The following is a 16,330-nucleotide window of genomic DNA, read 5'->3' as shown; positions in this document are numbered from 1 at the left end:
AGAGTTTCAAAACCACGGCTTGTGTTTTCGTACAAAGTGTAGCTTTCTACAAGAGGAAAGTATATACAACTAAAGGACTACAAACAATGAGGCAGCACAGTTCCATAAATAATCCTCACATATGTGCGATGGTGAGCGTTACCTACCCGGGAAACCATCTGTATGCATTTCACAGCACTTCTAGCTAATTCTTAGTAAGTCAGACACATTTGGTTCATTGTTGAGGTAGCTGATGATTTCATAGAATCCTGAGTTAACTAAGGGCCTGAACCAAAAAGCTCTTCACACACCAAACTCCCATTTTTGTGAATGGGAGTTCTCTACAAGGGTGAAAATCACCTCTGTGCAGAGGGCCAGCAAATGACGTCCCATATAAACCCCCTAACTATACTTCAGCATGACTTGAGTAATCTATGAGCTCTGTGCCGGCTGTCTGCATGGGAGGGAATTTCATCAATTCAGCACTTAGAAGCTTAGGCTCTTAATGTGTCCTTTCTATGCTATAAGAATCTTTGGTACCAAAATATGTGCAAAATATTCCAAAACAAACAAAACCTTCATCCACTTTCCCCTACACATATATACAATATGTATTGACTAGATTGCCTACATATTAACTAATGCTGAACCTAAATATTTCATTTACAATTAAATCATTTTATAAATATTCCTTGCAAGACTTTTATCCATGAAAACCATGAGTGTACAACAATAAATAGAAATATTAGTGCAAATCAATATATACATATTATTTGGCTAGTGTAATGAAACATGCAAGCAACATTTTTCTAGCTATGTGACATATTTAAAGGGACACTGTCAAGGTTTGTCGGCTCAAAATGTGATCCATATTTCTCCGTTATTTGTGTGCAAAGTCCATGTAAATCCTTACTGGGCTGGGAAGAGGTTTTTAAACAAAAGTTTCAATTCTCTTTGTTTTTCATTAAAAAGTAAAAGAAAGAATCGCAGCTTCCCAGTCACAGGTAACCTGTGGGTGAAATTCAGACTGGTGCAAAAGGCTACCACAAGGCTGCTGCACCCCGCCCCCGCTTCAGCAGGACATAACTAGTGCATACACCTTTTGCTGAGCCTCTACGCCAGACTGGATTTCACCCTGTGTGTTTGAGAGAGAAAAAGAATTCTGTTAGGACTTCGGATTTCACTTTATGTGGCTGCATAATCTGGATTTTGGACTCTCCAAAGTTTGGGATCTTTTTGATCAAGGGTGATTGGTTCAGTCAGTTATAAAACAGGCCATTGGTAAAACTCAGATCAGGATCCAGGTTCAGATTTGTAACACACCTAAGAAGTAGTAAGGAAGCAGATCTCGGGTTTTAGTTTCGGCCCTTCTTTAGTTTCAAGAGGGATGAAAAGGACTAAAAGAAACACACACACACACACAAGGCCAAGATTTTCAAAAATAGGAACCTGAAGTAAATATCCTAAATCCATACTTAGCTGCCTAAATAAGTGGGCTTTGTAACAGCACCCAACAGCTCCCCTGGAGGTCATTTAGAGTTATATAAACAAAGGCTTCAATTTTGCTTAAGAAAAATCAATGATGGATTGAAGAAACCTCAATTTGCAACATCAATAGGAAATGGAGGATCAAGTCTTCAGGTCCTCACTCAGGATGTGGAACTCCCATTGACTCCAGTGGGAATTTTGCAATCAGAGAGTTTGTGGGATTTGACCCTCAGTGCATATATCTCAAAACTAACAACATCAGGAACTCCTGGGCCCATCTTGTACTTCAGAACTTATATTTAAACCAATATGCCCTTTGCCATAACTGAGATAGGGGACTCTGCTAATGTAGCAGAACTGGGTTTTCAGAAACTCTGTTATACCTGAATCACACTAAAAACAACAAACAACCCAAGCACTTAATAGCAACGCCATAATAATAATGCAGTAAGCACACAAAATGAAAAAGTATAAAAGGATACAGATTTCAGTGTCAGGATCCAAGTGATCCCTATACAGAACAGCACAAGAGGTAAAGGATTTCATAGATGCTACCTGCCTTAACATGGTCTGAGGTAATAGAACATTTCTCTGCCATACAGACAAGGGAAAGTACTGACATAAAAGAACTGCCTGGCCCTTATGGGTATATCTACACAGCAAAGAAAAATTGGCAGCTGACCTGTGCCAGATGACGCAGGCTTGCAGGGGTCAGGCTACAGGGCTGTTTCATTGCTGGTTAGACTTCAAGGCTTGGGCTGGAGCCTAGGCTCTAGGACCCTGCAAGATGAGAGGGTCCCAGAGCTCGGGCTCCAACCCAAGACCAAACCTCTACCCAGCAACGAAACAGCCCTGCAGCCTGAGCTCCATGAGCAGGAGTTGGCTGGCACAGGCCAGCCAGGGGTGTCTAGTTGCTGATAGACATGCCTTACGTGGGTGCACAGAGCAGAAGCTGTATGCAGCCTTCTCCCAGTTATGTGACTGACTCATGCAAGAGCCAGCAGAATTGCATCTGGGAAGCTCAGGGCCTGCTTCCACCCTGCTCTCCTAAAGAGATGGAAAGGAGGTAAAACCACAGCTCCATCCCCAACCTGCACTGGCCAGCAGAGCTGGGTGGCCACTGTGCTGTAACCCACAACTATTTAGCAAGTACGCACCCTTTACATGCTTGGGAGCTACCTTCCTGAAGCAGACTGCCTCCTGCTGCTTCCCCGGGGTATATGGGCTCCACTCTGCTCCTACATGGAATGGGCTAGCCCCAACAGGATGTCCCCAGTGTTTTTCTCAGCCAATATGCCACTGAATAAAGGGACTAAATGCCCAGAAACACACGTGCCCTACTTGAACAGGCAATACACGTCAGAGCCAGCTCACATCTCATTCACAAAAATCGACTTGCGCCTTATGTGCGTCAAAATGGCTGGAATGATACACTTCATAAAATAATAACCGGTTAATAGGGGAAAATAAGCTTCAGAACTGGAGTGGAGCCCCAAAAGTAAACATGGACTACACTGGTTTTACAAAATGCACCTGGTAACAACAAAGCCAAGGAGTTTCTGTACATCATTCTGGACAGTCCATGGAGACATCACATTGGAAGCACAAAAACGTTCATGGTCACACTCACATAAAAGACATTTATCTGAGGGGACATGCATCCCTGTGGAGGTCCCAGCACAAGGCCAAAGCACCACTCAAGCCATCCATGAGGCGATGTAAATGATGCCTAGGCCCTGGGCTCTTCTCTGGCACAAGGGTGAATTTCATCTTCTGAAACGTACACACCAAACACATCCGCTCAGCTACACGCAGCTCCGAATGCAGGGCTGCTAGCTAAAGAGCGGCGTGGAACTTCATATGGAATCGGAATTCCTCCTGCTCCAGGAAGTTCTTGCCACACACGGTGCAAGTGCAGCCTTTGTCCTTGCTGTGTGTGCGCCGCATGTGGCTGTCGTGGGCCGCATGGGAGGCAAAGGCTTTGCCACAGTGTCGACACTTGAAGGGCTTCTCTCCCGAGTGCTGGCGGATGTGAGTGCGCAGGATGCTGGAGGCTGTGAATGCCTGAAGAGGTGGCCGGCATGGAGGGAGGGAGAAAAGAGTTTAAAAGCAGTTATACAATTGTCTAGAAAACAATCTCTCCTAAAGACTCCACCCCCACCCAGCACTGAAGACCCACATAGGAAGGTTAGCATGATACTGAAGCATTGGTCAACCTGTTCCCCATCAGAAGGGCAACAGAAACTCCATTGCTGGAACAGCCCTTAGATTATTCTGCTCATTCAGAAATGAAGCCGGACTCTCAAGGACTGATTCCCATGAGCCCTACCCCAGTGAGCATAGATCAGAGCTAACGCCACCAAAAGTCAGTGGATTCCTTACACTAGCGAGGGAAGAAAATCCGGCTCACTGGTTATAATGAAAACATTTCTGACTGGAAGACACCAGCATATATTTTCCATGTGTCAAAAGAGGCTGGGTCAGGTCAATAATGTCTTTAATTAGCTGTGTATTTATTAGATATTGGGTTTTTTTTACCCCAGTTCCCTTGTTCCAGTATTTGTTTTCAAGAACTTAACCCACACAAAAGAAATCTAGTTTTTATTTTTGTAAAGGGTCTCATTTAAATTCATAAAAGCAAAGAAATGATTGGGTTACCACTGCTAACGCTGCCTTTTTGGTACTCACATATAAGGTTGGAATTCAGTGGACCAGAACAAAGGGGACTCATTTGTCTCTTTTTTTTTCTTAGCCTAATTAATTTTGTTCCTTCTCTACCACCCAACATTCCTTACTCCTTTCCTTGAAGGAAACAGCTCCCAACCCTGCTCTCTCTCCCTTACTCACAGAACATGCCTTCAGCACATTTACACATTCTCCTACCCTACTACTATTCTTCATGGAGGTTGGTGGGAAAAGGCACCACTGCTGTTTTCTGCTCTAATGAGATCTTAGCTGTCCTCCTTAACATACAGCAAATAGTGCCGCACGACTCCAAACAGGGCATGTAGACAAGCAACTGACAGCAGGGGAGCACTTCTAGCAGTCAGCAGGATCAACTGAACATAACAAATAACTACCCTTTCACCCACCCAAAAGAAAAACATTGGCTATCTCCTCAGGTGCTATAAATCAGTGTAGCTGCATTACCCACAAATCTCTTCTTCACCTAACCACCAACAGCCATTGCTTTCCAAGCAGAGCTGCACCTCTAGGTCATTTGATTTGATACTCAGAGTGCAAAGGAACTTGGGGGTACATATTATACAGAGAAAGGAGGAAGGGTCTTGTTGTTAAGGAACAGGACTGGGTGTCAGGTAACCTCAATTCTGCATCAGTCTCTGCCACAGTCTTCCACTGTCACCTTGAGCAAGTTACTGAATTTCTCCATGCCTCACTTTCCTCAGCTGAAGGCTGCAGCTGCACTGGCTGAGCCGGAAAAAGCAAGATTACTTTGGAGCAGTAGCAGTAAGTTAGGGGAGGCAAGAGAAATTATGAGTGTTTAGGAGGAGCAACTAATGTTCTGGAATGGTAGAGAATTAAGAAGAGAGACTTGCACCACCTCAGAAATCTACTGGCAACTCCCTGGGAGAACTGCATCCTACAGTCTGAGAACTAGTGATCTCTAGCCATGTCTACACTAGAGACTGTCCAGCGGCACAACTGTACCAATGCAGCAGCGCAGCTGTAAGATCTCCTGTGTAGATGCCAACAGGAGAGAGCTCTCCCATCCCCCAGTGAGCGGTGATAGCTATGTCAGCGGGAGAGCATCTCCTGCCACACCAGTGCTTCTGTCAGTGTAACTTATGTCGCTCGGGGGGGTGTTTTTTTCTCATATACCGATAAAAGTGGTAGTGTAGACATAGCCCTAGTCTGATCTGCCAACAAGAGACTCACTGGGACTCCTTTTGTGACTGCCAGAGCTCAATGTTGAAAGAAGTCCAACACTACACAGAAAGATCTATTCCCTCACTCTGGTAGAAGCTCTGCCACCTGTACTCATGAACAGCAAGTTAAGGATGAAATTTCACTTCACACAAGAGGTTGGGGTGCCAATGTCTGGGAGAGCAGAACACAGACAAAACCCACCCCAAGGAGTTTCGTTGCTGCAGCGGGAGACAATCAGACCACTACACCTGTTTGCAACAATTTGTATACAAAAGTAACTTCTCATTAAAAGTATATCAAGTATTTTAGCTGAGACTTCTGCAAACCACGGACAGGACAGACTGTCCCTGAGCATCCTGAGTCCTAACAATGTTCATGTAACATTTCAGCCCAGAGCAGATCCTTTACATGCAGCTGTCCCCATTCTGTGTGGAAGGAGCGATCAGTTGCCTTCACAGCACCATCCTTCCCTTCCCAGATGCCATTGGCAGACGTGCCCTGGGTCCAGGGCGTGCTAGAGGAAGGCGTAGGAACCAGGTTGTGAGGAGGTCAGGGATGGGGGAAAGAGTTGGGGGAGAATGGGTAAGGGCTCCTCTCCCCAGTCCCACACAGGTTAAGCAGAAAAGCAATAAAGCCAGACTGTATCTCTTCCACACTGCTTCTCAGGAGGTCCACAGAGTTGCTGCTGCCAGAACAGGATAAGGGAAGGGAGGCCATCAGGAGCAGAGAAACTGCACGTGGAGGGGCCTGACCTCACATAGATCCAAAGGGGCTGGAATGTTCTTTATAGTGGGGGTGCTGAAAGCCAGCAAAACTATTCCCAAACTTTTTACCTCGTGCCCCCTTACTCCTGACCATGCCCCCTGCCCCTCCAAGCTGAGGCCGGGAGCAGGGCCAGGCCTCCAGGAGGGGGGGCAGGGCTAAAGGGGCCAAGGCTGGGGCCACAGCAGAGAGCAGGCACGGAGCCAGGAGTGGAACCCCAGACACAGGGTCAGCAGCTGAGACCCAGCGTGCGCAGCCAGGACCCCACATAAAACCTGGGGGTGCTGCAGCAACCCCCACACTCCTACTTCCTGTGCCTATACAGAGATCCCTGGTCACCAAATTGCAGTTGCCTATTCCATGAGACACAAACCCCACACACATCCTGATGGAACAATAGGAGAGGAACAGAAATTTCCTCCCTAAAGCTTCCTTCCATGGGTTTTTCCACAAAAATGTATTATCCAAGCTCTGATTAGTAACAAACCTTCCTTCTAGCTGCATCTTTGTCATATCAAGCCATGGAAGGAAGTGGTTAGATTATGAGCAGGAGCAGTATTAGAAGCTGAGGTTTTTAAACAAAGCTACACAACATATGTTTTCTAATTGGCTCTTTCAAAGAACTGCCTGTGTACAGATGCCTCATACAAAACTTTTTCACTTCATCTGCATCTGATGAAGTGGGTTCTAGCCCATGAAAGCTTATACCCAAACAAATTTGTTAGTCTCTAAGGTGCCACAAGGACTCCTCATTGTTTTTGCTGATACAGATTAACACGGCTACCACTCTGAAACCTTAATCATGTGAGTAATTTTTACTCACATATAGCCCCACTGACTTCAAGTAGGTATTATTCATATGAATAAGAGCTGCAGGATCAGGCCTGTGGAGCAGACCAATTACTCATCAAGTAGTGCTAATAAGCTCAATTACTACTTGATGCTGAAGGGGAGCCAATAAGGACCCATGAAGTGGTTCAAACCATACGTTTCTATCTAGGTATCTACCATAGTATCTCAGCCCCTCACAAGCATTGATAGATTTAATCCTCATACCTCCCTCCTGTGAGGTAAGGACCTAATATTAACTCCATTTTGCAGGTGGAGAACTGAGGCACAAGGTAGATGAACGGTCTTGCCCAAGGTCAAACAGGAAATCTGTAGTTAAAGGTGGAACTAAACCTGAGTACCAGTCCAGAGCCCGAGCCAGAGAACCATCCTTCCCACACCACTTCCACTTTCTTTTTTAAAAACAGTTCTCATTAAGTAAACAAAGTAATAATTTTAGCCAATTTGTGGATTCTTTTCTTTGGGTGGTTTGAAAAACCTATAAAAAGAGGCTCATAGTACTTGAAGTAGAAAAAATAATTTAAAAAGAACTACAAAGAAAAGCACCCGGTCACACTGTGCAGTATTGAAAATCTACGGGTAATCTATGGGAGAAAGCCAGCTCTGAAGAGGATTGGATTTTCCTTTACCTTGTTACAGTACACACATTTGTAGGGCCGCTCTCCGGAGTGCACCCTCATGTGTTTGTTCAGGCTGGAGGACTGTGAAAAACTCTTCCCACATACTGAGCACTAGAAGGAAAACAAAGTTAACACAAACACACAACAGCTAAGGATTTCCTGTCAGAGCACAAGCCAATAACTGTTGAAAATGATAGATGTGTGTGTGTGTGTGTGTGTAGATACACACACAAACACATAAATCTAACTAATACAATTAATTTAACTCATAAGTGGCAAAATGTTTTAATGTATATTTATTACAGCTGGTCAAAAACAAATGTAAAAGCATGGGCAATTTCTAAGTTGTTTCCACTTTGTGGGGTTAAAAATGGACCCATTTTACATTTTTCCAAAAAGGTTCAATATTTTTAAATTAAATTTTAATAAAAAAATTATTGAAATTGTTTGTTTACGAAAACCCGTGGTTTTGGTAAGTGAACATTTTTCTGCCACCATTTCAATAATGGTAATGGGGTAATAAATATTGTCATTAAAAAAAAATCACAAAAAATCCAAAAATATATTTTTAAATTTTCATTTTTGAAAAAAGACCATTTTTATATTTAAAAAAAAAAATTCATACATTTCATTATACTATCCAAGGCTCAATCCTAAGAGCATTTGGTCTTCAGCATTCCCACCCATATAGTTAAACTGAAAGATCACTGCCTTCCTTTTAACAAAATAAGTAATAATCTGAATAATGTGATGCATATTCTGTAGCTGCCTGTGATAGAATAGAGCCCAATTCAAAGCTTATTGAAGTGTATTGAAAAACTGGCATGGACTTCAACATGAATTGTAATTTTCAGTTATGATTTGCATGAATGAAATTTTCATCCATAATATTAAATAAACTCAGCCAGGACTGGTGATGACCAGAGTAATTTTTAAAAATAAATTAGAAAATTTAAACAATATATCGTCTCAGTATATACCCTTTGCATTAAAAACATGCCCGCACTTAACTGAATGTAAAGTCTATGCACAATGGATTTTTCATTCTGCTGATTTGGCTTGCAATATTTTTCTTCTGCATGCAATTCACATTAAATGTCTAAACAGAAATATCTTTCTTTCTGTTTAGACATTTAATATGAATTGCATGCAGAAGAAAAATGCAGAAGAAAAATGCATAAGAAAGAAAGAAAGAAAGAAAAGACCATGACGCAACATTCCAAAACTTATTTAATACACTCACATTTTAATCTAAATCTCTAATCCCTATTTCTAAATCAGTGTGATACTATTACTGTACTGTTATTACATTGAAATATTGCTGATCTAGCTATAACAACCTTCACTGGGAAGTCCACTTTATTTCAGGAGGAACTATAAAATAGTCAGGATGATATTTCAGCTCATATGAAAGTAAGAGGTTGTTGAAATATTACATATTCTGTTGTGTCACATCAAAATTCGGAAGGTTATCCTGACTGAGCAGTTATGAAAATTCCTTGGTTTTACATTGCCAGTGCATCTGAGAGAAGCCTATGCCTACAGAAAGGTATTTGGTGGAGACTAGCCAAATATCACAACATAGATTTGCTCCCATAACAGAATATTCTAGATATTTAGATTTAAACTTCTGCCACCTTTCTATTTAAAGTATCTAGCTGAAATGAGGAGAAAGCAGAGTCCCAAAGCTACAACTAGAGTCTCATTGGATACAAACACGGAGAAATCATGGGAAGCCCCTGAGTCAGGAAATGTAATTGTCTGTGATGATACAGATCGGTGCTAGTATTCATAAGGAGGATGGACTGTTTCCTGGTAGGATCATCTCTGTAATCCCCCGTGCTGCTTGCTCTCAGCCTCCAAACAGACAAATCATTAACCTTATAATACATCCCATGACAACAGTTCAGACAACCACTACGACGGTTTAGAATAATGTAGGCACGAAAGTGAGCTGGCGGACACTCTCGCTAACTCGAGCCCTCAGACTTTGCTAACTGGGACAAATATAATCAGCAAGAGAAAAACGCTCAGCCTCATAGAGAAACCCTTGAACTCCTGTTAACATCGTCCTACTTTTCCTTTGTGTGCCTGTGGCTTTCGGAGCAGCAGGACTTCTCGGCTGGGGCAGCAGCCTCCTCGCTGCCGGGCTAGCCGGCAGAACTGTCCTTGCTAGATTGGTTTAATTCAGAGCTGCTGGTGCCAGCTCACACTTTAACTCCCTTCTGCTCCAGAGGGGAGGTTTTAGCGGAACAGAGCTGGGAATTCAGAGAGAAAAGCGGCAAAACAATTTACAAACCATGGTAACCCTTAAAGGGATACGTGAAATACAACTAACCTCCTCACACACACACACCCTCTTTCCTGTAACAGGATGGATGCTATTCAAAGTCAGGCTTGTCCCACTCTGACCATCATGGAATCTATATGTTAACAGTGTGAAATGTTTTATTCTTATCAATAAGTATCCATGCCATGGAAACCTAGCCGGGTATCTAAAATCACCGTTTATTTCGTTGTCTAGTCCTCTCCAAATGCACCTCCCGCTTGTACACTGACTTCGCTTTCAGATCTTGTCCATTTCAAACTACCCCAGCACTGGGTGAGTTCACATTGTAATGGGAGCCCCGTGGAAAGCTGCAGGTACTTTCATGGTGTGGTATGAATTGTACTAGCACGTGATATGCTTTCAAGGTGTACCTGTTCTTTAAATGTCAGCATTTAAGCATCCTAGAGGGATTGTAATTTACAACTGTCATTTGAGATTGAGGGGTCTAGGACAATTCCTTGGTTTTGCTCCTAGATTTCATACAGGAACCATCACCCAAAGTGTGAGAGGAAAACTTGGAGAAGGGAACAAAACACAACAAAACAGATGCAATCCTTACCTTGTGAGGTCTGTGTTTCTCGTGGACATGAAGAATATGGATCCTCAGTCTGTCTCTCTTTTCAAACGATCGGTTGCAAAGATGGCAAGGAAATTTTCTGTCTCCTTGATCTACGCAGCGAGTGTATTTCAGATGTTTGTCTCTGTAGTATTTGTAGGCAAATACCTTGCCACATCTCTCGCATTTGTAACTCTCCCCAGATTCTGTGCAACACAAGGGAAAGTGCCATCACTTAAATACTTGGAGGTAAATAGCCTGTCAGTTTCAAAAGTCATTGTCTTTCAGAGCTGGAACCTAACCAAGGAGAATTGTAGCTTTTTAGAATTACAATAATTGCAAACAAGAATTACAACATAGTTAGAAAAATACAATGGAGTTTACAAACTAGATTGAAGTCTGCTAAGCACCTTCCTGAATTTCCTTTTTGTGAGCTTACATTTTACCATATTTACAAGAGTGTGGCGCAGACAAATATTTCTTGAATGAAATCCTGGCCCCACTGAAATCACTGGGCGTTTGCCATTGACTTCAGTGAGGTCAGGCTTTCACCCCTTCTGTCTCTTACCTCTAAACGGAGATCTCCATTCCCTGTCTGAATGCACAGCCCGACGTAAAACAACTACTGCACATCAATATCTGACAAAACAAACCTGACTTTTGCAACATAAAACAGCCCCCCCTACCCATGATAAATCATTGGTTTGGTTATATACTTACTAATATTGGTACTGGCATTGTGTGTTTCATTTTCCACTTAAAAATAAATTTACATATGTTGCTTGAAGTTTTAAAAGTAATGTCAATTATGTACTACACAAGTGTGTGTTTTTGTTTTCAGACTCAAAGTTTCTACTGTATTTTAAACAGATCCTAACAATTTCCTTGGTTTCCTCCGTATGACAAAAGTATTTCGATATCAATTCCTCCCATGGTTACAAATCCAAAATAGTCAAGCTTTAAAATGAAATCCTTTGTCAGGGTTAAACAACCTTAGAATGATAATTACTAGATACTCAGAGGTCCACAGAATCACTTGGTTTTGTTATTGCTGCAGTCAGTTGAACCATTATTCAGTGATTCTGTCTCCCTGATACATTCATATAGTATCATTCTAACATATGTATAGATATATATGAATGCAACATGTTTTCTATAGAATACAGAGTTGCTACCTAAAACTGATGTCTTTTATTTATTCGCTTTGGAATCCTGTCTTCCCCACAAGACAGCGTCTTCTCCGACACCACATCTTTCCTGGCACCATCTGATTACTGTGTAAACTGTCTGCCCCCTTTATGAAGAATGTGAATGTGAAAATTACAACTGACGATCAAAACGGTATGAAAATGTGTGTGGGCAAGTGAGCCAGAATGTTTAAATATAAATCTGATTCAGGACCCCCTTTGGCCGATTATAGCCAATGGGGGAATTTTGCCACTGATTTTAAAGAGATCAAGAACGGGACCATAGTCCCCAAACATGAGTTACTTTAGTTTCCAAGTTCTTTGCGGGCAGAAATCACCATTTGTAAAACACTTAAATTTTATGTGCTAAATTACATCTTTTGTTCACAATAGAAATTCCGAGAGCAAATTAAAACTAAGACTGCTACCCGAAGTAAATGGCGTGAAGTCTGGGGAGCTGGCTGTTGATTTTGTATCCCTGTTTTGCGATCTGAGTCGGTTGCAAATGTCTTCAAACAGAGAAGTTTCAGAGTAACAGCCGTGTTAGTCTGTATCCGCAAAAAGAAGAACAGGAGTACTTGTGGCACCTTAGAGACTAACAAATTTATTAGAGCATAAGCTTTCGTGGACTACAGCCCACTTCTTCGGATGCATATAGAATGGAACATATAATGAGGAGATATATATACACACATACAGAGAGCATAAACAGGTGGGAGTTGTCTTACTAACTCTGAGAGGCCAATTAATTAAGAGGAAAAAAAAAAAAAAAAAAAAAAACTTTTGAAGTGATAGTAAGTAAGACAACTCCCACCTGTTTATGCTCTCTGTATGTGTGTATATATATCTCCTCATTATATGTTCCATTCTATATGCATCCGAAGAAGTGGGCTGTAGTCCACGAAAGCTTATGCTCTAATAAATTTGTTAGTCTCTAAGGTGCCACAAGTACTCCTGTTCTTCTTTTTTCAAACAGAGAAGTTTTGCGCCGAGCCGGTAGCTACCCTGGTCATAAATATTCAGCCTTCTCAGCACCTCCAGAGAATTTCTGCCTCAGGATTTTAAGATTTGAACAAATAAGTAAAGGAATGGAAGGATGGGTCCTTTTCCTTGCACTTTAATTGTATTTAATCTAATGGTTCTATTTAAACTAAATCGTGTAGAAAGTTTCCGCCCTGAATTGGAAGCAGAACCCCTAAAAAGGTTGGAAAAGGCTTAATTTATTTACCGGAGATTGAAATTCATGTAAAATAAATGGAAATAGGCAATAGAGATTCTTACACAAATGGAATCTGCAACTCACTTGAAATGGTCTTGTTCTAAGCAAAAGCGAAACGAAACATTCAGAACACAAGCAGCTCTGTGATTATAATCACAACGAAATAATCACTAGCATTGATAAAGAATCTACCGGTCCACAGAGAAATGGGAACAACCCTTTCCACAGGGCTCTGTGCAGGACTGACCTTCTGGCTGTTGCTGGGGTCCCTTTCCTTCTGTCGCCCCTTTCAAACTGATGGGGATGCCCAGGAACTGCAGATAACAGTCTCCATACCACACCAGCAGCTCCTGGTTGGGTAAGATTTCTTTGCAGCTTTCATAAAATATTTGGCCTTGGCACTGAATAGCTGTCAAATTCTGCTCCTCTGGGAACCGGGCACAGTTTACTAAGGACATCCAGTTTCCCGAGACTCCTTTCCCATCTATAAAATGGCTCAAGCGACCATCTTCGAAAATCTGGATAAAACATGGGGAAAGAAACCTGTCAGGTTTCCTAGCACTTTGGGTGTTAGAAACCTTCCCCCGTGTAACCCGTTTGTACACAATTTACATGGAACCCTGCACGTATAAAGCCTCTATGTGGGCAATCAAACATGTCCTTGCTCTTTGGGATTCCTCATTCAAGTCAATGGAAAGATTGTAGTGGGGGCTGGATCAAGGCTTTGATTATTTTCTTTCCATGTTTCTGCAGGCGTTGAGGACAAAACCACCACCCCGAGTAGCAAGGAGTCAAAGAGCCTTTTTCGGTGCAATGACCGAGCCAGTGTGATGTCCTAGGGGTGAGCCCATCTACCTCCCACATCAAGGAATTGTCATCGTAAATCTTGATCTCGCTGGTGTTGACCACTTTGCCTTGGAAAGGGCCGAAGCGGACGCCCCTGGGGATGAGGTGGGTACAGAACACCCCCAGCTGCAGAACTTCCCCGTGCAGCGTCTGCAACACGGACAAACCTGGAGGGCGAGAGGAAAACAGAAATACAGACGATCTAATCAGGAGCCAGCCGAGCGCGTCCTAATGCACCTGAGCCCTAGGGTCCCACCTACCTTCGGGTAACTGGAGGGACTCTCTGTCCGGCAGCGGAGCGTGAGACTCAGCATCTCCTGCGAACAGAACAGGAACCCCCCTGGTTAGCCCAGGCGAGCCGTTTGTACCACACACACATTGCACTGGACAGCTGCGGGCAGTGAGCGGGGAGCCCGGGTCCGTCTGAGCGGAATGGTGTGACCCTGCCGCCGGGATGGGCTCCGGGCTCCCAAGAGGCGATTCCTCGCTCGTGAGCTTGGGTCCATACAAAGGGCCGAGCAGCGTGCGGGGGTTGGACTCAGCAAACCGAGACGGGGCCAATAGGGACGCGCTCCCCCGAGGTAACTGACACGGCCCCGGGGGGTGCCTTACCCGAGCTGGCAGCTGGGCCCCGCACCGCCCCGTACAGCACGGCGCGCAGATCCTCCTGGCTGAAGCGGTATGGGCTGCAGGGCTCGGCCTGGACGCTGGGCCGGCTCGCGGCCGCCGCTCGGCCCTTCCTGGCAAGGCCGGGAAAGAGCTCGCCCGCCTGGCTGGGCAGTTCCGGGGGGCCCGCTGGCGGGGCCCGGCTGCTGCGGGGCGATGCCTGCCCGGAGAAGGAGGGCCAGGGGGACGGGGTGCTGCAGAGCCGCTCGCCCTGCAGGGCCGAGGGCCGGGTCAGAAAGGCCGGGATCGTGGCGAAGCTGAAGGGGGCCAGAGGCGGGGAGGTGGCGAGCAGCCTTCCCAGGGATTTGAGGGGGTGGAAGAGGTCGGGAGGGCGCCCCAGCGCCTCCAGGTACTGGGCGGGGGGCAGGAGAGGCGGGTAATAGGCGGCGATGTCCCCCGGGCTGGTCCGGAGGGTCTCTCCCGCGTAAGTCTGGTCTTTGGAGGCAGGATCCCCGGCTAGAAACAGGGACATGGCTGGAGCCGCAGGTGAGAGGAGGGAACCTGTGGGGAAGGGGAGACACCACGTTACACGGAGCGGCCCCGCCCGCTGCAGCAGCCGCGCTCTGCCTAGGGGAGAAGAAAAAGCGACTTTATAACCGGGGCCTCCGGCTCCTTCCTACATGGGGGCACATGGCTGCTGCTAGGCCGCCCCGTCTGCGGAGCAAGGGAAATACCCAGCGCCTGCAGCCCGGCCCGGCGTGTGGCCCAGCTGATCTAAGTGCTTCTCCTCTGCCCCTCAGAGCCTGCCTGGGCGCCTCTCCCAGCCAGCCAGCCGGGCAACTCCCCCATGGGCCGCCCTGGCTAGCGCTGGGGAGGGGCTGCTGTTAAAGCTACCTGTCCAACAGCCGCGGTGAGCCAGGTGGAGGTGGAGCAGAGGAGAAGGGACAGGAGAAGAGAGGAAAGAAGGTGGGGTCCTGCTCAGGGATGGCCCCGATCTCCCTGAGGCTGATCTCCGCATTGGGGGTGACTCCGGAGTGGCACCGCCCAGGGCACTGAACAGTCGCTAGTCAAAGGCGACTAGCCCCATTTCCTCGAGGTTACAGCCCAGCCCCAGCACTGAGAGCAACCAGCCCCGGCTACCGCGTACCCCCTGAGGCTGTTCAGCCAGATCAAGGACAGGAAACGGGGGTGGGGGCTGGGGAGCTGGGAAAGGGGAATCTGTGGGGAAGAGCGGCCTGCTGGCAGGTGAATCTGCGCTCAGGTCGCAAACGCCACCAGGAGCCGTGCCAGGCTGGGGCTCCTCCATACACAGCCCGCCAGCCCTCAGGGAAGTGGATCGGGCTTCCCACCCTGATTGGGAGCTGAGCGCTGCAATGGGGGCTCCAGCCCCCGGCCCTTCCCCAGCAGATACCCCCTCTCCCCCCAGCTCTAGTGGCATGTCCCGCGTGAGAGCCCAGAGCAGCTAGTTTGTAATCGGGCTACAGACCCCGTCCCTCTCCGCAGGGCAGAAGCGAGGCCGAACCGGCAGGGGAAGGAGTTGGGGGGGGCAGGGGGAGTGGGGAACCTCCTTCTCCCAGGGCTTTATTTTTAATAGACAGATAACAAGTTAACAATGGCTGAAGGATGAAGCCCCGGCAGCGCCGATGAATCTGACCTAATGGGCAGGATCAATGGGGCCAATAAGGGAAACAAACCGGGGTCGTGACACACGAATTAAAGAACACGGGGTCGGGGGAGAGGTCACCGGCAGTGGATCCGCTCTCCACCCAGGCAGAAGAGATCGAGTCTGCCCTCCACCTCCCCCTTTGATTTAGGGCTTCCTAGCGCCATCGCACTTGAGCATATCCACAGCAGCGCCTTAAACAACCCCACAGCTGCAACAAACATCTGGAGCGCCCGAGCCCTCAGCAGGCAGGGAAAGGCGGGGGGGGGCGGGGGGACCAGCTGTAGGAAGCCCGGGATGCGCTTGCAAAATTGATGCTACTCACACAGTTGGGTCAC

General features: G+C 45.9%; 1 protein-coding gene across 1 annotated transcript; it reads right to left on the bottom strand.

Moving 5' to 3' along the window:
* Positions 1 to 3,303: 3,303 nt before the first annotated feature.
* On the bottom strand, positions 3,304 to 14,861 carry PRDM14 (PR/SET domain 14). Its single transcript, XM_054017204.1, has 7 exons — positions 14,336 to 14,861; positions 13,984 to 14,040; positions 13,733 to 13,890; positions 13,125 to 13,395; positions 10,475 to 10,677; positions 7,596 to 7,697; positions 3,304 to 3,531 (listed from the first exon to the last, which is right to left on the bottom strand). The coding sequence occupies exons 1-7, from the start codon at positions 14,859 to 14,861 to the stop codon at positions 3,304 to 3,306; spliced, it is 1,545 nt and encodes a 514-aa protein (XP_053873179.1).
* Between the last annotated feature and the right edge of the window lie 1,469 nt (positions 14,862 to 16,330).

Source organism: Malaclemys terrapin, chromosome 2 (genome assembly GCF_027887155.1).
Source record: "Malaclemys terrapin pileata isolate rMalTer1 chromosome 2, rMalTer1.hap1, whole genome shotgun sequence".
Classification (NCBI taxonomy): domain Eukaryota; kingdom Metazoa; phylum Chordata; order Testudines; family Emydidae; genus Malaclemys; species Malaclemys terrapin.
This window is presented reverse-complemented; position numbering and strand designations above follow the sequence as displayed.